General features: G+C 47.2%; 2 protein-coding genes across 2 annotated transcripts; one reads left to right on the top strand and one right to left on the bottom strand.

Annotated features, from left to right (window-relative positions):
- The first annotated feature begins 95 nt into the window (after nt 1-95).
- Nucleotides 96-9,587, top strand: nup37 (nucleoporin 37). Its single transcript, XM_018747085.2, has 10 exons — nt 96-124; nt 2,007-2,201; nt 2,342-2,466; nt 3,343-3,415; nt 3,650-3,744; nt 8,310-8,400; nt 8,702-8,883; nt 8,984-9,034; nt 9,220-9,313; nt 9,397-9,587. The coding sequence occupies exons 2-10, from the start codon at nt 2,046-2,048 to the stop codon at nt 9,508-9,510; spliced, it is 981 nt and encodes a 326-aa protein (XP_018602601.1). The 5' UTR covers nt 96-124; nt 2,007-2,045; the 3' UTR covers nt 9,511-9,587.
- A 3,921-nt stretch (nt 9,588-13,508) lies between these two features.
- th2 (tyrosine hydroxylase 2) lies at nt 13,509-21,267 on the bottom strand. Its single transcript, XM_029249897.1, has 12 exons — nt 20,882-21,267; nt 19,652-19,823; nt 19,431-19,519; nt 19,120-19,187; nt 18,147-18,197; nt 17,788-17,933; nt 17,339-17,474; nt 16,928-16,997; nt 16,654-16,710; nt 15,589-15,684; nt 14,140-14,273; nt 13,509-14,063 (listed from the first exon to the last, which is right to left on the bottom strand). Exons 1-12 carry the CDS (start codon nt 21,230-21,232, stop codon nt 13,904-13,906), a joined length of 1,530 nt encoding a protein of 509 aa, XP_029105730.1. The 5' UTR covers nt 21,233-21,267; the 3' UTR covers nt 13,509-13,903.
- Between the last annotated feature and the right edge of the window lie 1,841 nt (nt 21,268-23,108).

Raw genomic sequence — 23,108 nt, 5'->3', positions numbered from 1 at the left:
TAAAACTCCTTGTCGCACATGCCCTGGCCAATGAAATGACGCGCCCTTTCACCCGGAAATAAAGCGTAAGAACCAATGAGAAGCTGCTTGTGTGAAGCCTGAATTCCAGGCGCGTGCCTGTACGGTGGGTTTGCTTAGGGGTGGACAGTTTGCCGGCTGTGTCTTACTTCAGAATTATGCAATGTAGAAAAATAATTTTACAAAAATAAACACTCAGAGAAACAGCGGAATTAGCGATGTCGTTTGGTTAATTCAGTGAGCTTTCGCTGTAGTTCAGCATGGCTCCGAGTTCATGACATGAATGATGCTGCGGAGTCAATAACGCCTCAGCTTCCTTGTCGTCATAACTCTCTTTTTAAGTGATCTGATGTGGTACCTCTTTCTGTCCATGGCATTTTATCCTATTTATGCTTTGTCTTTCAGCGGGTTCAAGCGTTTCAGGTTTCTTTCATTTGGAAAATTATGTGTGGGATGACTGTGTAGTGCTGTCACCTTGTTGTTGTAGTTGTATGTAACGTTTCTGCATTAGAATCGAATACGGAACACTGTTACTGTAAAGTTGATCCTCTGCAATATAAGTTGGTGTCTGTTAAATGTCAGTTGTAAATGTGTTGGATACAAATTTGAACCCTTCAAGTTCATATTGGTCTGCACGGGGATGTCGTTAGGAGAGCATGTCCTTTTTATTTTTTCAGTTCATTTAGTTTTTCTTATCCTGAAGATGAAATAATGGGGTGATTAAAAAGTTAAGTTGAGAGCATATTAACTTTTCTCACCTCAGGCCAGCACTAGGTGAGAAATAATGGACTTATAGTGGAAAGAAACAAACTAAGTTTAAGAATCACATGTCTGCAACTATGTCTGTTTCCCTAATGTAATGTACAAAATGTTTTCTCCAAAATGTATGTCGCTTTGGAGAACAGCATCTGCTAAATGAGCAAATGCACTGTGGATGTTTTTTTTTTTTTTTTTTTTTTTTGTGTGTGTGTGTGTGTGTGTGTGTGTGTGTGTGTGTCTCGTTTCCATTTAGCACTGGTTTTGGAGCCTCATTTTCTCCAGAGTGATGTCACATTCAGAAATCAGCAATGCGGTTCCGCACTAATGCCTTTTTCACACTTTTTAAACACTTCCATGTGTGTAACTGCTAAGTCTCAAGGGGCAGGGAGAAGGGTGACGTACCACACAGGGGTGGAGAAAGTTATCTGGGCAGTCTCATTTTCCAAAATGACACACACAGAATGGGCAGATGGAATAAACCTATACACAATAGATGAGTTGTTTCATAGACACCGCACGAATCCAGTTTAACACGGCTCTTGGTGTGGATAAGTTCTGAGAGTTCTGAAATTCATTTACTGTGCTTTGTGTTCCGAGAACGTAGTTTTTAAAAACACCATGAAACGTGGAGGCGTTTAGAAATTGTTTTACAATGGTGGTGGCGCAGTGGGTTGGACCGGGTCCTGCTCTCCAGTGGGTCTGGGGTTCAAGTCCCGCTTGGGGTGCCTTGCGACGGACTGGCGTCCCGTCCTGGGTGCGTCCCCCTCCCCCTCTGGCCTTACGCCCTGTATTGCCAGGTAGGCTCCGGTTCCCCGCGACCCCGTATGGGACAAGTGGCACAGAAAATGTGTGTGTGTGTGTGTGTGTGTGTGTGTGTGTGTGTGTGTGTGTAATGAGACAGTAACACTTCCTCTGTTTCCTGTGCCATAGCATAACCAAGGATATTAATTTAGTGGATTTCTGGTCATTAAGGCAAAGTTCCTGTCAGGGCAGAAGAGGTAATCAGAAATTTAGCGGAATCTGCAACAGAGTGATGGAATGTAATACATTTAGACATCTCTACTGATTTTGTATGAATTGCTATGGTCAATTTTGTAATGTATCATTCTGTCAACCGTGCAAGGTCATATGAGGAAATTCCACTGGGTCCACTGGTTGTATGCTAGTGATGGATTTGTACATTTCATATCAGAGTGGCTTAATGGACACATTTCTCAAATTCTGTACAGGTCTGCTCAGTTGAGAAAGGTGTGGTCTATGTGAAGAAGATGAAGCAGGAGGGGTCTCGCTCTGCCAGCTACACAGTAGCGTGTGAGGGCTGTGTATACGTGGTTGAGTTTAACCCCTTTGAGAGTGGCTCATCTGCAAACCTCTTGGCATATGGTAGCAACCAGTACGTGGTAGTGGGCACCTGTCGCTTCCAGGTGAGTGAGGAAGAGGAGATAGATTAGTGTCTGCACCAGGGGATTGCAAGTAGACTGTGGCTGTGATAGACAAAAATTAACACATCAAGTTATTTCTCTTCTGTTTTGCTCTATGCATTTGTGTGTATTTGTGCACTCAGGAGGAAGACACAGAAGTCAAGGGGGTCGAGTTCACCACGCTGCGCATTTTTCATCACGGAGTGCGTGTGGATGGACTCGCTTGGAGCCCTGAATCTCGACTGGACCAGCTTCCCCGGATCATCAGGTGACACACCTGTCACCTTCTTCCTGCACAAGAGCTCTTGATGGTGTCCCCTTTTTGCTTATTTGGAAAATGTGGACTTTTCTGAATTGTTAAGAGTAATACATATGGAACGCATCACTCATACTCTGTTGGCCAAATTTATTGGTTGTATCCGAGCGTGCCCGTTTTATAGTCGGAACTCCCCCCGTTTATGAATAGTGGGAAGCATTGCAGGCCTTGTTTTTGAAGGCTTCTGCTGCCCACTGTGATGGCGACGCGGGGTCACTGAGGATGTTTCGAGCCAGGCTGACAGCAGGAGGAAGGCTGGAGTGCACTTCCTGGCCCCTCTGCACCAGGTCTCAGCATGAATAGAGAGCTCATGTGACCCCCCCCCCCCCCCCAGCTATGATTCTGGGCCCCTAAATGGTACATGTACAGGACTCTTGAATTTTCCAGGAAAAGGGTCCAAGCACCCCCTTAGGCCTAGGGGGTGGTGTACAATCAACAGATTTCCACCCTTAAAATATTTTTTGCTCAGTGTGTTTGTACTGTGTTGTACAGATCAATTTTCACAGCCAGTCTATGTCTAATGAAAAGGTATTCAGTCTGGGATCAAATACTGAAGACTGAGTCCCCCCCAATGATTTCTTCCTGTTTTCAGATTTATTTTAGCCATTCAGATCATTCGTAATGTATGCAGTTCAGATGTGTGAAACTGTTATGCAAAGTCTGTCACTTCCTAGAAGTGAAGACAGTTTTTAGTTTTATATTTGCAACTGGAAGCACGCTAGCTGCCTTTTCATTGGTCTTCACGCATTCATAAATGTAGCCTTTGTGCTCCCACCTTCACGTGCACAGCCTGCGTGCATATTTTATCGTCATTTTGTTTCACTGCAGGTTTTGCACTGCAGCAGCGGATAGGAAATTGAGACTGTTTACATCAGATCTTCAAGACAGACATGAAGTCAAGGTACCCATCCAATGACAGTGTGGAGCTGTTGTCAAATGATGGCTGTTTACTCTTAACTTTCTGAAACAAAACTTTTGCTGTCTCTGGATTAGTTACGTTTGTATGAATGTAGAAAAACCTCACCTGAAAGCTCCTTGTCTTGGAATTTGAAAATCAACCTGCTTCTGCTTTGAGCTCTATAGCACCTGCTGTTCACTGTTCTATTTTTACATGAGTATATGTCTGTTGTTCCAGGAGATGGAAGGCCACACTGACAACATTAACCATCTGGTCTTCGAACCCACAGAAGGAAAGCAGATTGCCTCCGTCAGCGATGACCTCACCTGCAGGTTAGTTCCACCTGACCTGCACTAGTCACTCTAACTCTCACCCACTCGCCTCTGTTGGAGGGTTCAATGTGAAACTAGAGAAAATGCAGTGAGTGCGTGCTCTGTTCTTTGCTAATGGTGCAGAAAGCCCTTAGGCTGGGCTCCTGGACGAAGGGCCATGCTACGTTGCGCTCACAAGTGCGTAGTGTCCCTGACGCCTCATTGCCTTAAGCATAATTACTTAAATTTGAAAAAGCAATTAGCATTGAAGTCTTCAGTGGAGGTGAGGGTGAGCAGATTTCCTCTGAGTAATTGTAAACGTGCAGCTCCAAAAGTGCTTCTTTCAGTTTGCTGGAAGAATGGGAAACGCTGTGTAAGTCAACCAAGAAGAACACTTCCTGTGCACAGGAGCTTTCCGCTGCTGCCAGTGAACACAGGCACCCTTATGATTTCCGCAGGGCCGTGGTGCACACGTCTTGGACGCCGAGCCCCAAAAGTGCGTAGTAGGAAAAAGAGGCCACATGGCTGCGGGAAGGGTGCAGAGGAGCCTCTGATGGTCTGCTTCTGATGGGCGACCGAACCCGCGTGCGGGTTGCTGTTCTAGGCCCACTGCCCAGCAGCAGGAGTGCACCGCTGCGCCCTGTTTTCTTGCCCCCGTCACCCGGGAGGAACTCACCCTTCCCTGATGTGTTACTGATGTAGGCAGCTTTGAAGGGGCGTGGGATGAAAGAGATGGAGTGAAAAAGGAAAGCGATCAAAGAGGGCACCTTGTGTTACTGCCACGATGGCCTATCACTTGCTCATGAAAGTTCAACCAGGTCAGTCCAGGTCACACTCCCTGTGATGCGGTCTCACGGGGATGGTAGTGCTGCTAAGCGTTAAGTATCCCATTACCTGCTGCGTTGCCGGTCTTACTGTCGTGTCAGTGTTACCATTGTGTCAGCAGGGTATGCTGCAAGAGGAAGGGCAGAGTCCCCAGCTGCGTGCCGTAGGGGTCGTCTATGCACCGGTTGTCTGTGGTGTGACCAGGCAGAAAAGAGAAGCGCTCTATCTGCAGAAAGTTTTAAGCTGTGTGAGAAAATACAGGACAGGAGGGCAACGAGGGTTGCATCTTACACTTGTAGTAGTGTTGACTATGTGCATGATGAACTAAGGCCTAAGTGTCCAACCATCAGCTAATTTTTTTGCGTATGTTGTTTGTGGGTGCGCATGCATGCATGTCTACTGACATGAGCGCTGAGTTCACAATTGTAGGATCACACTTTCTTCATTTGCTGGTCTACAGTAGACTCGCCTCCTGAAAACAGGTTCAGCTCAGTCCACTGTATGAATGCGTGGGGGGATTTTTTGGAATGCGCCGGAAGGTCGGGGGGTGGCTAACAGGAGAAGTCAGTGAAGTTCAGTGAATGGGGAGGGGTGGTTCTAGCAGGTCGCACCAGGTGAAGTTTACTGGGTTCACAGCCTCCTAAATATGGTACAGCGCCCTCCAGAGGCCTTGAGGGAGAACACAGGCTGCTTGAAATTAAGTTCTCCGAGTCTTTCTGACAGGAAGTGTGGTTCGACACTGGTGTAGCAGCCACTGTGGGACGTCCACCCCCCCACACTCAAACCCCTCCCCCATTGCAAGGCCCCAGCATGAATCTGGCCTTGCTCCTTGGTCCCACCTCAATAGAAAATAGATTCTTTGTGTCTGAAGTATTTTTTGGGTGTGAGGGGGGCTGTTTTTTGTGTCTAGATGGAGTTCAGATGTTTGGTGACCAGTGTGTATTCAAACTGCAAAAGAGAAGGAATCTCCGACATCCACACAAACTAACCACCTCAAACTAGGGGGTTGTTTTCATTTTAAATAGTTTTTTTTTTTTTTTTTGTTGTTCATTTTACTTAAGTCTTCCTTAATCGTAAATCTTCCTTACTTAAATCTAAATTTGATGCGATTGGTTTGCCCGTTCACGTAGCAGGGCTCTGATTGGATTTTGCAGAAGCAAAGCGGCTTGACAGCGATCTGATTGGTTCCTGCTCTACAACCACAGTGAAGCTGGTCTTGAATGTGAAGGTTGTCTTCTCCAAGGCAGCAGGGAAACAGAAACTGGATTCCAATTTGTTTTTTCCACTGACACTTAACTTTTCTCTGGAACGCATCACAGAATGATTTGTTGGGGGAGGGAGGGGAAGCCGGTCCAATGAAAATTATTATTGTTAAAGATGATGGATGTTTGGCCAATCAGAATGCTTAATGTTAAAGGTGATGAATGTCTTCCCAATTTGCATGGCTTCTGCTCACGCTGCGTGACGGATAATGAATATTATTAATTTTGTGCGCCCTCAGATCCATCAGCAGGTCACGCAGCTTCCTGAACATTTTCCCATGTCCTCTCCGTTTGGAAAAACATTTACAAACCTCACACCCTCGCCACTTTTCTCAGCAGACCTGGCTGGCAGCCTTTCTCTGTCAATGTTGTTGCGTGCGTATTCACCACACAGCCGTGCTGGATGAGTTACGAGCTGGCCTGTTTCGGTGGCCTTGGCTCAGCGCTCCTCATACTACCCCTCCCTGTTCAGCACTGACTGGGGGGGCTGGTCCCCTGTGGTGTCCGTTAGCCAGGTGTAAAGGGAGGGGGAGATGGGGGCAAGTGTGCACAGTGAGGGGCCTTGTGTTATTTCTCAGACCTGACCTGTGTGTGTGCCTGCACGTGTACATTTTTTTGGGAGAAGCATCCCCACGAGGATAGTAAACCTAAAAAAGCCTACCAGAGGATGTGCCAATAAGGTAAAACATGTACTTAGCTGAGTCAGCTAAAAGTGCAAAAATGTTTTTAGATTATTATTTATTCATTCAGCTGACACTACTGAGTTACTTACAATTATTTACATATTTATACGGTTGGGCAATTTTTATTGGAGCAATTCGGGGTAAGTACCTAGCGCAAAGCCAGTGTAGCAGAAGGGTTGGAGTCGAACTTCGGTCTTTGGTTTGCGAAGGGACAGCTATATAAAAGGCTGCTGAAGTTTGAAGCGCTTTAAAAAGTTTACTTTTAATGAACCAAAATTTAAAAATAAATATTGCCCGGCTGTATAAATGGGTAAATCATAGTAGTTAGATTACCACTGTAAGTGGCTTTGGAGAAAAGTGTCAGCAAAATAAATAATTTAGCGTCATGTGTTTTTGAGTTTTTCTGCTACGGAGGTATGAACCACTTATGGTATTAATATGAAAGTCAAAGTCTGTACAGTGATGTGCCAGCAAACGTGTGTGTGTGTGTGTGTGTGTGTGTGTGTGTGTGTACTTTGTGGAGAGATCTTTGGGGGTGTGTGTGAAGAGGATTTGTAACCCCCGTGGAGTGAAACAAGGTTGTTTACGAAAGACCTCCAGAACAGGCGATCCTCTGCGACCCTCGGCTCTCAACAGTAAAACTGCGGGATTAGCGGCCCTGATGTTTCCATGCATTCTGGGAGGATGCCGCGGGTCTTCATTAGAACCAGTCCTCTGCCTAATCACCCCCTGCTCCGGAGACCGCTCCCAATTAGCTGGAGGTTCGCTTTTCCCAGAAAACCCTGCAATAGTCTGGCTCACTCGGAGATCTTGCCGGCTGAGCACATTGCCGCGCTGTGGTCACGTGTGGTCGGGATGTCTGAAGTGGTTAGACTTACAGTGTCCCCCTCCCAACCCCCCGAAAGATTCCTCCACCATCCTGTGATTTATGTTTCCACGTACAGCTTTGGATCTCAGATCTTCTCTTCTTTCCCCCGCATCGACGCACGCAGCGCTCCGCCTGTTTCCACGGGCCGTCAGATTAGGACCAAATCCTTCTTCTAGGGAACACTGGAGGCACCGAGAGTTCACGCAAGACAGCGCGTCTCAGAAGTTCGCCCAGTTAGACGAGTGGCTCCGCAGGCGGGAGTCGGGAGCTATGCGTGTGGATTTACGCTTCGTCATAAAACACATCGTGCAGCATTCGTCATCTTGTTACGCTAACATAAAAATAAGACAGGGTTCCTAATCATGGAGAAACTTTGCTCTTGGACAGGGATTGTAGGGGGCACGTAATGAAAAAATACTTTCTGCTGATTGTTCCTCATTATTTTTAGCCCGTGTTAATCTCTGTAATCCTTTGTTTTGCTCATTTCGGCTGTTCACTCCTCTGCGTGTCACCGTTCCTGTGCCACACCAGGGCTGGGCCCAGGCCGCCATCGCTGCATTGGCTTTCCGGGTTATTTTTAGCACCGCGTGCACCATGCCGCTTCACCCCCACCCACGCTGTGCTGCTAATTGAATCCGGGTTTACTTGAGTTTCTCTATGATTTGTTTTGTATTTTATGACTTGTTCTCTCATTCTTGTTGGCCTTTCAGTCTCTTGTACTCCTTGTAAAACTCAAGGTCTGCACAACAGTCTCTGAAGATGTTCTCATTTTCCCTGCGTGTAACTCTTGACAACCTGTTAGACCCAGGTCCGGGCACACCTGTGCTGTGAAAACCATAAACCTGACTTCACGGTTCTGCCTGGTCACTCCCTCACCTGTATAGTTGCTCTGGACTCTGTGGGGTCTCCCTTAGCCATCTCTCCTCTCTGTCCCACCTACGTTTGCAGGCTTTGGGACCTGGAAGGAAACCAGACAACCTCCTTCCTGCTGCACTCCCCAGGGATGAGTGTGTGTTGGCACCCCGAGGAGGTGTTCAAGGTGAGTTCAGCTGTACTGCTGCTGCTATCAGCTGTCACCCGACCCCATCCCTGGTGCCCACATTTTGCTTGCGGATGGCCTACTGTAGCTGTTAGCTCATCCTGTGGGGCGTTTGTGTGATGGAGGTGATTAACTATTGATGTGGAGAAGACTGTCTCTTAGGGCTTTACTCAGGAGCCACTGAAAAGAGGAAGCTTTTAGTTTGTATGTTTTTTCCTCAAGGCTAGCAACCAAACTGATGTGCAGGAAGTGACTGTGTCCATAACTACTCTCCACATTTCTTTCTATCCATCCTTCTCAGTTAATGGTGGCAGAGAAAAGCGGGGTAGTGCGCTTCTACGATTTGGTTACCCAGCAGGCTATTCTCTCCCTGGACAGTGGGCAGACGCCTCTAATGTCTGCCGACTGGTGCCTCACCAACACCATCAAGGTGGGAGCTGTGGTGGGCAACGACTGGGTAATATGGGACATCACTTGCTCCAGGTAACCTCCTCAGAGTGTAGTGTCAGCATTGTCATGGGCTCTGGTGACTGACAGCGATGTTTGATTAGAAAAAAGTGACTATTCTGATATAAATTCCCAGCTATCCTCAGGAGAGCAGGCCCTCCCATGTGGACCGAGCCCGACTCTTCAGGTAGAGGATGCGTTATCATCATCTGTGAGCCGTCATAGCATGTTCAGTTTGGGAGGTACACTTAAAAATGCATGTGTTCTTGAGCGGGAAGAATGAATGGCTGTGTCTCGGGAGGATATTCCTCATATGTGCTCTGTAGTGCTCTTGCTGCCATACATAACCAGCTGTTGTCACAACGCTCCCAGGTGGTCAAGGGCCAATGAGAACTTGTTTGCAACCACTGGGTGTCCTGGAAAGATAAGCAGCCAGCTGCTTGTGCATCATCTGGGTCACCCACAGGTCAGTCCACTCTGACCAAGGATCGTGTCTGTGTCCTGCAGCTGTAATTTTGACAGCAAACATTTTTAACTATATTTTCGCAGCCCGTGACGATTGGCTCCTCGGTGGTTGGATCAGGGCTGAGCTGGCACAGGACCCTCCCGCTCTGTGTGGTTGGTGGAGACAGGAAGCTATCCTTTTGGGTAACGGAAATGTAGACTGGGAGCTGTGTTTGCGTTGGAGGGCCAAAACTTGTACATTCAGAAATGGTTTTTCAATAAAGTGTTGTTTTGACTGCCCGACTGTCCGTCTTGGGAGACTCTGGCGTCGTCTACACCCAGCGGTACGCACAGACTGGCATGCAAAGGGACAAGACACCGTGAAACAATCATGAGCTCTCACTTCGATTGACCCGCGGTGCACTGAAGTGAGATGAAAGAAGAATAGTTCTCAGGGTTTTTTCGTAGAACTCCAATACTCAGTACCTCCCTGCAGTGTTCTGCCAAGCGGCTGTGGGATGATCTGTGGGTTAAAGGGGAGGCTTTGAGCTCACAGGTGCCAGTACACAACACAACCGAACACCACCCCCTCGTCGCTCCACCCCCTGCAGGGACAGCCGCGCATATGCAGCCTACTCATCGGATGGGGCGCACACACTGTTCCGTGAGATACATCTGCACTGTGTCTAAAATCACAGATGCAACTAAACCTGGTTCATCTTTGCTCACACAAATACAGGGATTGTTACATGGGGGAAACCTGCCTGACATAACCACACCACCGCTCCAGCGGGCTAGTTCTGCACCGACTGGTTAAGGCATCGCTGGGCACATAAAGACATTCTGTGTGACCTGCCACCAATCTTCACGTAGCACAAATCATTGAACTTAACATACAGAAGTAGCAGTCAAGGATGGCGTTCAAGTTTGAGTGATCCAGCTCATTCTTAGATTCTCCTGAGCCTCACTTGGCTTCAGTTTGAGACCATCTGTGGACCCACTGAGTGACACTAACGCCGGGAGAACGGCATGATGCGGCAGTCTGTCCTTCTGGGAGAGTCGGCCTGCACTCTGTCGCCCTCAACAGCGCTCTAGATCGGTGGGTAAACCCTGCGAAGGCAAGGGGGCAGCAAAAACGGGGCGAAAAAAAGGACAGAAAAGCTGGAAGCTATTTTTTCTAAGAAAAGCTCAGGAAGCTGGGAGTGGAGGTCGCCTGAGGTCAGATCCTGCTGGCTGGCGGGAGAGATGGAGGGATTAGCTGTTTCAGAGAAAGAGGGGAAGAGGGGGAGGAAGGTCCGAGGAAGCCGGCCTCGGAACGTTGACACCCACCGGGCCGAGCGCAGGGGACAATGGCGCAGAAGGCCTTCGGTGGCCATCGACAGGCCGGGAATAAGAGCGGATGTTTCAGCGTAGCCTTTGGCCTACAGATCTACTCAGCGGAGCAATGTTCCCGGTAGCATGTATAAACGTTAATATACGTGGGTTTAAATGCAAAACTTTTGATTGCGTGACCGGATGTTTGCAAGGGTCTAACAGTGCGGTTTCGTCTAAAGACAACATGCATAAGAGGTCGATGGGTTTTCTTTCATCACCAATGACAGGCAGAACATGTGGCAGAAGAAGGCAAAAACCCATCTGTCGGAAATCTCCGTTTGTTTTTTTGGACCGCACGTTTAATCCCGTGTCCCCAGCCATAGCAGGCGGCTCGTGTGTCTGTCCCGTTCGCGGAGTTCACAGGAGTGGGGCACCAGGCTCCGTCACCGCTCACGGCGCGGGTGAGAGTAGCTGCGTGCGGCGCGCAAATGGACGCCAAGCGCAGCCAGTTCTATTGACGTGAACACAGAACATTTTCCAAAGGCTATAATAACATCTTTTATGGAGATTTAGAATAAGGAGAAGAGGGAGGGTTTCTCAGAAATATGAGTCACTGAATATCTGTCTTGATCAATACTGTTCTCGCGACGCAGGCGGTGGCTCACGAGCACCCCCTCGTGGCCTCACGTGTTGTTAGTCACTCATTTAGCTAACTGGTGGTGTTAAAGCTACTGTACCTACCATGATTTACCCTTTTATTCAGCTGGGCTATTTTACTGGAATAATTTAGGGTTAGCTCTTTGCTCAAGGGAACTATAGCTGGAAGTGGGATTTGAACCTGCGACCTTTGGGCCACCATAGGCAGCAGCTCTAACCACTGAGCTGCCAGATGCCCCTTCTTACTAATTTATGTTAAACATTGCAGCAGCACCTCCTAATCATATATACTGTCCTCCTATTTTAACAGTATAGTTAACTGTGGTTACACTTTCTGTTACTCTGTATGTCACAGTGACCCACTGTTGCTGCAATAAAAATTACATAATAATATAGTTAAAATGAATTAAAAATGCTTTCCTCATCCCCTGTGTCAGTTACTGAACTACACAGACATGAGACTTCTGTTTCCGCATACTGCTACTTTTTCTAAATGGTGGATGATGTGCTGATATCTTTTGGGATCCAAGCCCAACATTGCAGGATACATGTATTTCTGGGTAATACCTGTATCTGTCACCCTGTTAACAGCAGGTATTGTAGTGGTTTGGGCTGTTCCTTTGGAAGCTGCTCATCCCTGCTTCAGATCCCATTTCTTCTATAGTCCCCTTGAGCAAGGTACTTAACCTGAACTGATATAGTAAAAACACCTTGCTGTATAAATCGGTGAATAATTGTAAAATAGCTTGTTTTACAAACCTGATCTTCTATGCTGTCTTGGACAAAACTGTCAGATGGAAAAAAAACAATAATACCAAGTGACGTTTTTTTTGGCCACATCTACATTAAGACTGTAGCGTGTTGACTTTAGTGGCTCGTGTTCTACCATACCCCCCCCCCAGCTCCCAAAATCACATCACATCACATGGTGAGGCCTCGTCTGCTGCAGGACACAACAGGACGATGCTCAGTCCGACCCCAGGGTCAAGAATTAAATGAAGGAAAGCTCATCCCAGTGCACTCCTCCTCCTCCTCCTCCTCCTTAGTCACAGCCAAGGTCATTCTGTTTTACTGAGCACAAATAAAGAATAATAACAATAATAACATAATCATGCTTGACTGAACATGAAAGCAGTTTTCAGTGTGCCAGTGCAATTAAGTGTATAACTTTATAAAAGAAAATGCCTCCTTCTGGGCAGAATGCTAAACATTTGTCGACAGTCTGCTTCTAGGAATTCTGCTGGAGTCTCGACTGGTTATCTGAGTGGCCATCAGCGATGTACTTTCATCTGAAACTGGGCACGTTTGGCTCCCCACAGCGGATTTGCGGCCTGGAGCGTGCCCTGCTCGGGACGGGGTGAACAAAAAACACTGGGAAAGAGCGTTGAGTCTGAGCCCTGGAAGCATCCCTTGCACGCACGCTTCTGCATGGTCATCAAGATCCATAATGACTCCCGCCTGCATCGTCGTTCCCGCTCTCGGTGTATTCGAGTTCTTGCGAGGAAATTTAATATCTGCTCTCGGTGCCATTTATTTGGAAAGCGTGACGTGAGCTGCTCGAGCCCAGGGCAGCGTGTTTTCTCTCTTTCTTTTTTTTTTTTTTTTTTTTTTTTTTTTTTAATTGGACGCTCGAAGCGTTTCAGCTCACGGGTTGACATTTCAGTCCATTTTTACTGCCTTGTCGTTGAGCCTTTGGAAAGAGAAACAGTGGAAATGTATCACAAGGCGGCGCGGCCGTCCAAAACTCAGAGCGTCACAGCAGAAACCAAAAGACCTGATCTTAGCAGATGCCAAACCACTCTGATCATTTCCCCTGCCTTGCGCTCTTCAGCGCTCCGTGGTCCTCCGCGGCGCGAACCAATGGAGAGCGGCCCGTTCCGCGAGCCCTTACACAAGACCGAAAACATCTATCACGCGCCAAACATTTCATAAGAGGTTGTAGCAAAGACAGCATATCATCTGACCTGTCATCAGCTTGAAATAATACACGAACTTCCCTGGTACGGCTGGAATCCAGGCGTGTCGTGCGTGTGTCAGAGGTCAAACTGGTGCTTTAGGGGTCGTCCGCAAGACGCCGCCGCGGACTCCAGATGTTCTTCATCTTGGATTCACATGTGGTTCATGGACAACTTGTGCGCTGCGGCTAAGCGCTTTCATCCTCGCAACCACAGACGCAAACGCGCACGTACGCACCAGTACATGTTCGCCGCCTCTCATCCGGAGCTGCTGAGTGAGGAACAGAGCAAAGCAGAGCAAAGCAAAGCAACCAGAAATGTGCTGGGTCAGTCTGTCAAAAAAAAAAAAACACCCTTTATTGTACTCATAAGGAATGGACAAAACATGATTTTGTTCTGTTGACAAAAATTGTGGCTCAACGATACAACCGAGGGCCGATCAGTTGTCTTTACACATGTACACGCATGTATCTTGCGTATAAAGTATGACTACATTAGACACGCTAACTAAGACTAGACGCACCATGCACACCTTAAAGGAGACAGAACAGATGCCGTATGCAGCACTCCAAATGCATTGAACTTTTTGGCACGTAAATTCACATATAATTCTCGAGCATCTGGTAGTTCTTTCCATTTGGCCCGGTCTGGTTCGTGTGTGTGTGTGTGTGTTCTGGAGCATTCTGTCAGGCCAGTTTCCCCAGGGCCCCGTGCAGAATCTTCAGGTCCTCTCTCATCTGGCTCAGGGCACTCTGGATCTTGCTGGGTTCGTCCAGAACTTCCATGGTACAGGTGAACGGGTCGTAGCGGACAGAGAAGGCCTTACGGATTGTGGAGGAGTACTGCCTGTAACACAGAGGCCCAGCCGTCAGTCGCCGGGTCACATGTCTTTCCAGAGACACGCGTGTCCACCTGTCCCTACCTGAGCTTCAGCTTTGCGTCCTCAAAGCTCTCTGACACAAAATAGACGGGCTGGTACGTCTGGTCCTGGTAGGGCTGGATGGCGCACTCTTCAGGGTCGAAGGGCTTGTATTCGGGCTCGTCGGAGAGAGCGTACTGGCACAGACACATGACAGTGAGGTGCAGGGGGGAGACAGGAGCAGAGCCACACGACAGCACTGGCATCATATTGTGGACTCTGAGGCACAAGCCACTAAGCAGCTGGGACTCCAACTGCTCCCTCTAGTTCCATATAGACTAATGAGGACCAGCCCAGGCTAACCAGTACCATCAGGGGCAGGGGTGCCCACAAAGTCGGAAATGTAGGGGATTAAAAAGAAAAAAGGTGGGGGGAAAAAGGGGCAAAAAGTTTGTATTTCAGTTATTTTTGCTATTTTTCAATTTACTGAACACAGACGTGGTTCGAACCATCTGTTAAAGAGGAATACACACGCACTGAAACCGCTTGTCTTGAGTGAGGTTGTGGCAAACTGGAGCCTAACCTGGCAACACAGGGCACAAGGCTGGAGGGGGGAGGGGACACACCCTGGACGGGACGCCAGTCCATTGCAAGGCACCCCAAGCAGAACTCGAACCCCAGTCCTGCCAGAGAGCAGGACCCAGCCAAACCCGCTGCGCCACTGTGCCCCTGAAGAGAAGTAAAGCACCTCTATTTCACATTTGCAGAGCGACTCTGTGAAGCCTGTGTGAAGAGGGCTGAGTTGACAGTTAACGCTCCAGACGGTTGGCTTCTGTTTTGTTTGTTGTTGTTTTTAAAAGCACTTATGTTTTATCACAGTTTGGTTTTGCTTAGTGTTTAAGTAACGGCTTGTTCCCCAGCTCTGTTTCTGCCAGTTAGCTGGGGAGATGCAAAACTAACAATTATTTGCATTTCTTGTAAATGCAACGTAAGGGGGGGATGGTGGTCCGGCAGGTTTGGCTGGGTCCTGCTCTCTGGCGGTCTGGGGTTCGAGTCCTGCTTGAGGGCCTTGCAATGGACTGGCGTCCCGTCCAGGGTGTGTCCCCTCCCCTCTCCAGCCCCGTGCCCTGTGTTGCTGGGTTAGGCTCCGGTTCACCCCGACCCTGCTTGGGACAAGCGGTTTCAGACTCTGTGTGTGTGTGTGTGTGTGTGTAAATACAATCGTTTGCCCACTTTTGTCCCAGTTCCTTTGATTCAAATCTGCCATGGGATGTGCATCGATCTCTAACACCAAGGAGATGCACGCTGCATTCATTCATACACTTACACCTCAGGAAAGCATACGGAAGCGCATTACACCGACCGACAGGGATGCTCAACTGATGTTGCGTTCTGGAACCACCCCTGAATACCATGCTCCTGAAAACATTGCACTGCATCCATCAAAGGGACTAATAATGGAAAATGAATGTAAGTCAGAGAGGAAAAGCAGCAATGGCCACTACTACTCACCATGAGCTCTCCGTATGAGGACAGCAGACCGGCACCGTACGCTTTCACGGAGCCGTCCTGCTTACAAAGCCCAAACTCCACCGTGAACCAGTAGAGCTGCAAGGGAGAGGAACGTTTTCTCACTCCTCCTAACATGTATTAGTCCTCACGTGCCGTAACCCACATGTGGTCCACTCTGATTACGTGAACCTTCACCCCGGAGGTTCTTAACGGTTCTTAACGGTTATTAACCATCACACCTCACCGGAGAGTGAAGTCAATATCCCAGCTCTTGTCCATCCGCAAAATAATCAATGAACTAATCAAAACATTTTGGGGGCGGCACCTCACGCCTCCCCCGTAGCCCCCAGGGAAGACACCCCACCCAGGTAAGCGATGATGACTAATGCATACCATCAAAGCAAGCGTGCCCATTTCAACGGGAGTCGGTGATATTGTAGCACAGACGGGTATTACTGTTGAGGTACAGGAACACATTGAAGGTTTTAGAATTTAAGTTACCATCATGTTATGATCATTCAGCTTACAAAGGATCTTTCAGGAAGGCATGACCTTCTGTTGAGACGAACACTAAGTGAGAAAAAAGGGGCAGTAAACCCTTGATATGAAACATAATTAAAAAAAGAACACCCTTAAAATATACAGCATCCAGCATCCTAGAAAACTTCTCAAGTATGGTAACGAACTTATCAAATGGGTAAAATAACTATTAATGATAGGAAGTTATCAGAAATAACAGTGATGATTACAGAAGCGTAAGATAAAAATACGAAAAGCAGCGGATCAAGTATTTCGTGGTCCCACGTTCTTCACCTCCAGAGAGCATCGGTTTGCTTTTCACTGCTAGTGTTTTGCTTTCCGTGATTTTGTACAAAGTGGTCATTTTTACCGTGTGACACGACTGTTTATTCATCCCGATTATCTGCTAAAAGCTGATGAAACAGAACCTCAGTCGCTCCCAGCAAAAATATGAAAAGCCGAAAAGGTCTGACATCATCACCGAGTTGAGATGTTTCTCCACCCGTAATCTAAGACGCTCGTCAACGAGAAAATCCAAACACTCACCGTTGACAGTTTTTCAATGTCCTCATCCGAGGCTCCCAACGAGGCAAGACCAATTTCCTGTAAGGTATTAAAAATACCTTCATTTACCAGACCTGTGAAAATTTCCATTCATCTCCAGGTCTGATCCTCGTAACTTAAGATGCGCCTCTGAACCAGTCTGAAGACTTGCGTTTTGTTAGAGCCAGTAAATCTATGTTTATCATTATAAAAAACATATCTAAATGCAGTATGCTGTGATATGAACATGTAGATATTTGAAACGTCTTCGTTTTACCTGGGAGAACTGAGCAAATTCTTTATCGGCCAGCATGGGGACATGGCCTAGTAACTCATGACAGCAATCTCTGCGTGTGGAAACAAATGTGTTATTATTATTATTATACATAAACATACAGTACATCATCTGAAACCGCTTGTCCCATACGGGGTCGCGGCGAGCCGGAACCTAACCCGGCAACACAGGGCGAAAGGCTGGAGGGGGAGGGGACACACTCAGGACGGGATGCCAGTCCGTCGCAAGGCACCCCAAGCGGGATTCGAACCCCAGACCCACCGGAGAGCAGGACCCGGTCCAACCCACTGCACCACTGTGCCCCCCATTATTATTATTATTATTATTATTATTATTATTATTATTATTATTATTATTAGATGGTCATCATCATCATCATCATCATCATCTTACGGTTCTGGAGAGTGCATCGGTGTGGAAGAATGGCGAATGTACTGGGTGCACTGAAACACTCTGAATGCCAAGCTGGATAGGAAGTCTCTGGCAGACAGCAAGCCGGCCACTGGCCTCAGCTGGAAGCCTGTCCTCTCTGCAGGTACATGAGCCACCATGAGTAGGAGGCCCCGGGACAAAAATCACTCACGGTGCGTAACCACCGTCAGACACACATAGTGCATTCACTTTAAATAGTGTACATAATACATACAAAAATTGATCCATTCAATCATTCTGGCAAGAAACACGTCAGCATCATGTGTAATAGCAATAGGAGCCACCAGGAGGTGTGATGTTTAACGATATGAGGGCTAATAGAAGTGTTGTTTCAGGCTTGCGGTCGACGTGGGACCTGCTCGAGATGCTGGTGGTGTGAGGCAGCTTGCAAGAGCAGCGCACTGTGATACCTCTGAGGAAAGCGGAGATGTCTGCCAGTTGGGGGATGCTGTCCTCTCCATATCCACAGTGTCTCTCCAGCTCCACCAGGTTCTCCAGATACTGCCTGCAGGCGTGAGTGGGGTATATGCTTCTCAGGGTCCGGTAGACCTCTCTCCTGCCGGACATCATCATGATGATCACCATCAGCGCCATCATCATAAACATCAGCATCATCCTCGCTGCACTCCTCTGCCGGTGGAATTTTCATGCACTTCCTTTAACCCCTTCCCTTCTGATTGCTGTGACGTCTGCCTCACTTGTAGCTCCACAATTACTGTCCATACTGGCTATCAGCTCATTCATAAGGGCGAGGACACATGGCACTCACCAAGTCGACACCTCCTCGGCTGTGTAGTCCACCCTGGGCAGCGGCTCTCCACTGCACACACAGGAGAAGCTTGTTTTACATTCAAGGTGCGCGTGATCGTTTTACTTTCGTATCCATACAGACCACAAACAACGAAAAAGGCAATATGAGCACAATCACTGACAGAAGGGAAAACATGGTACAGTGTCTCAAAAACTTGAGAACCATCACATTACATTCATCAGTTAATCACACACACTGGCTGAAGCCGCTTGTCCCAAGCGGGGTCGCGGTGAGCCGGAGCCTAACCCGGCAACACAGGGCGCAGGGCTGTGGGGGGAGGGGACACACCCAGGACGTGACCCCAGTCCGTCACAAGGCACCCCAAGCGGGACTCGAACCCCAGACCCACCAGAGAGCAGGACCCGGCCAAACCCGCTGCACCACCACACCCCCATTAGTCAGTTATTGAGAATGAAAAATATAACATTTTTTTCTAAGAACACAAGGCCAACATATCTCCTTCTTATGTAAAAACAGTCGATGACGTACTAATTATGAATCGGTAAACTCTGCCCACAGTAATCTGGGTTAAGGTTAGCTGGAGGGGTGGGGGGGGGGCTAAAGGAAAAAATGTGGGAAATATCTAACTCAAGAGACATTCTTTGTTTTTAAAAGTGATAACATTATGATATATATAGCTTTATATATATATTTTAGCTTATATCAAACATATGTGTATATATACGTGTATACATAAACATACATAAATATATATAATACATATATGTCTATATAAATTATATATTTTGTGTGTGTATATATGAAAACATGGTACAGTGGCATATCTGCACAGATATGGAACAGCATATGCAGTAAGTTGAACCACACACACACACACACACACACACACACACACACACACACACACACACACACACACCCACCCCCCCCCCCCCCCACTTGCGGTTCCGGGTCCGAATCTCTCACTCACTGTGTGTAGGAAAATGCCAGTTCGGAAATGACTGATCTCCTTTTCCTGTACTCTGGGTCACTGTATCCCTGATGTTACAAAACATTAACAGAGTGTAACACACTTCACTCCACAGATTTATGCACCATTTATTAATACTCCACCCGTAGAAAAAATACATTTAAATTACCACACCTACTACCATAATTACTAGGAATAATCAGGCTGCAGTTTTTGCAAATGAAGCCAATGTAAAGCAGTCGATATTGTCCCAGATTCGAAATGTAAGAAGAAGACAGCTCACAAATTAGTTTTTATTCCGAACCACTTACAGGATGATCCTGGTCCAGGTCCGGATCATATTTTGTAATGAGGTGATTGCATTTGTCCAGATCTCCGATTTTGCGAGGGAACCATGGAGCTGGAGAGAAATAAACGCACTTATTTATTATGGAGTTTCTTGAACTGAACTGTTTCTTCACTTGAACTGAAACAAAGAGGAGGGAAAGAGTTCGGGGCGATGAGTGCGAGTGTGCAGAGAAAGCGCTCGAACCCCTTTCCTCGGGCACGGCGCGCACGTCCTCGGCGACCCTCCGCAGGGAGTTGATGAGCACGTCCGCGTCGGAGCGGTGGACTTCGCACCTCACGAAGAACTCCAGGTCTTCCGCGGCCCTCGACCTTCTGGACGGACGGGATTCCATGTGACGGATCCTGCTTTGGAAAGTCTGCAAGAAACGCGCTGTTTTCATTGCGGCCGCAGGCAGGAGGAACCGCAGCCTTTGCCTTTCCCGGCTCCGTCCGCGTGGGTCGCTCTCATTCCACGCCACGGGTGCAGCTGCGTTTATTCTAGTGGGGCCCTTAACCATAATAAGGGAAGGAGTACAACCGCGCGCGCACTTCTAGGAAGAAGAGCCGTCGTTAAATCATGTCAACCACGAGATCTTATATATATTAAGAGCTGACAGATCTCATACTGAGATGTATCCGAATGACACATTTTTCACTTGTGTTGGTTTTAGAAACACGTCATACACGTGTTAATATTCATTCCTTTAAGGCAAAGCAACGCTGAAAAAACGGATCACTCACTCTCACGCCGCTTGTCCCGAGGAGAACCGGAGGCTAACCCGACAACACACAGCACAAGGGTGGAGAAGGAGGAGATCACACCCAGGACGGGACGCCAGTCCATCGCAGGGCACCCCAAGCGGGACTCGAACCCCAGACCCACCAGAGAGCAGGACCCGGTCAAACCCACTACGCCACCGCGCCCCCCGGGAAAAAACAATTTATGGTGGAGTTATTATTTCACCACTTAGCTGTCACTTGTGTGCAAAGCGATTTACATTGTCGGTACTGTACAGAGCACCGTGTTGCCCACATACCGTCGGATGGAGGGTAAAAGTGAGCTTTTCTCTCGCTTCTGTTTCCCCTGATCATCAAGCTACTTACCTTAAAGTAATTTGTAGCCACACTGTATAAATGGCTAATTCGCCGTCAACATCGCAAATCACCTTAGACAATAAAAGCTGAACACAAGTAAACATGTATTATTTTATTGTTTCAACGCAGGATGAGTTTAAATGTTTTGACGTGGTTGCGTAACACGGTTTCTTTCTCTTTAGGTGAGATTGACTATTCTTTTTTTTTTTTTTGCGATAAACATGACCGGTGCTGTAGGGATATCTGAGAGCCTCCGCGATGCTGGAGAAATTGTGTACAATTGTATGACACCTTTTTATAATAATAATAATAATAATAATAAAAAGTGCTCGCCAGATACCTCAAAAACCTTGGTAACCTTGGACAGTCGGGTGTTCTTCTCGTCGCTGAGAGCGAAGAGGATGCTCATGGTCACCTTGCCGTCTTTCTCCTCGAACACGAGGTTGTCGGTGCAGCGCGAGGGCCCCGGTGCCGGAGATCCGCCCTCGCGCTCCTTGCGCGCGTCTCCGATCAGGCTCCGCTTCCGGCCCGAGAACGGGAGGCTCTGCGCCGCGCCGCCGGTCTTCATGGGGGGGGCCGCCGTGCACGCGCCCGCGCTTTCAGAGGAACGGCCGCCGCCCCTAATAACTAAGTGTATGAAATAGTTCGATTTTGGAAAATGTGCTGCGTAGTCCGACACCTTTTCCCGCATTGCACACGTGGTCCCCGCCAATAAGTACCGAACACGTTCCGAGCGCGTATTTATTGGCTTCTGTGAACTCGGATTTACATGAATTACGCAAACAGGTGCGCGCGGCTGGGCTCCAGTGCGTCACTATATTGTACCGTAGTGCGGAGCCCTGGGATGCGAACTCGCAATAAAATTGTCATTAGTTTGAGGAGGGATGTGTCCCTACAATAAAATTGTCACTATATTAGTTTGAGGAGGGATGTGTCCTCACAATAAAATTGTCATTAGTTTGAGGAGATATGTGTCCCTACAATAAAATTGTCACTATTTTAGTTTGAGGAGGGATGTGTCCCTACAATAAAATTGTCATTAGTTTGAGGAGGGATGAGTCCTCACAATAAAATTGTCATTAGTTTGAGGAGGGATGTGTCCTCACAATAAAATTGTCACTATATTAGTTTGAGGAGGGATGAGTCCTCACAATAAAATTGTCACTATACTAGTTTGAGGAGAGATGTGTCCTCAGAATAAAATTGTCACTATATTAGTTTCAGGAGGGATGTGTCCCTACAATAAAATTGTCACTATTTTAGTTTGAGGAGGGATGTGTCCCTACAATAAAATTGTCACTATTTTAGTTTGAGGAGAGATGTGTCCTCAAAATAAAATTGTCACTATATTAGTTTGAGGAGAGATGTGTCCTCAGAATAAAATTGTCATTAGTTTGAGGAGGGATGTGTCCTCACAATAAAATTGTCACTATACTAGTTTGAGGAGAGATGTGTCCTCAGAATAAAATTGTCACTATATTAGTTTCAGGAGGGATGTGTCCCTACAATAAAATTGTCACTATATTAGTTTCAGGAGGGATGTGTCCCTACAATAAAATTGTCACTATATTAGCTAATAAAATAAAAATGGAGGGATGTGTCCTCACAATAAAATTGTCACTAGTTTGAGGAGATATGTGTCCCTACAATAAAATTGTCACTATTTTAGTTTGAGGAGGGATGTGTCCTCAAAATAAAATTGTCACTATATTAGTTTCAGGAGGGATGTGTCCCTACAATAAAATTGTCACTATATTAGCTAATAAAATAAAAATGGAGGGATGTGTCCTCACAATAAGCGCTCTTTTATTTGGATGCTGCCTGAAACTGGCACTTCTGGCACTTTCCGCGAACGCGTCAATAAGTGCTTTTTCTCTGTACCCCTGAACAGAAGGAAACTTCTCGTCGTTTAGAATTTATTTCACGCGTTTAGATTAGAGTTCAAAACACACAACACACACACACGAAAAGCTCGCTCATTACAACCTGCCAGTAAGCGCTTGTCCTGTACTGGGTCGCTGTGGTCCAGACCCTATCCCGGAGGCACGGACACGTCCTGTATGTACACCCCTCTACAAATAATGACCACATTCACAGTTCAAAAAAAGGCGACCTTCTTGCCACGGTTATTGGTTCGCTCTCCATGGTTCTGAAGCCACACAACTGTACTGTAGCAGTGTAGGCAGGGGGAAAACACAGTATTTTTTGCGGTACTCAGTGGAGTTACACACAGAGCTGTGCAGTAATTCCCAAGCGCAGGTCTTTTTATATCTAACTAACATTTAGAAATGTGTGTCCTCCTACAATCTGTGTCGCCTCGCGCGGGTTACGCTCGTGCCGTTTATTCCCATCATCATCCCTTCACCCCATCGCTCGATTCTCTACATCTTTTTTCCTGCTCGCACGTTTCACTGCTACTAAGGTGCAACAAACAAATTTTCACTTAAAATTAATAATTAGGCTATGCATACATAAAAATGTGAATTTATAGCAGTGAAACATTTTTATTCAGGACTGAAAAGAGACGTTTTGCTGTGAAAATTCTACATAAATAAAAGGGAGACTAA

Source organism: Scleropages formosus, chromosome 2 (genome assembly GCF_900964775.1).
Source record: "Scleropages formosus chromosome 2, fSclFor1.1, whole genome shotgun sequence".
NCBI lineage: Eukaryota > Metazoa > Chordata > Actinopteri > Osteoglossiformes > Osteoglossidae > Scleropages > Scleropages formosus.
This window is presented reverse-complemented; position numbering and strand designations above follow the sequence as displayed.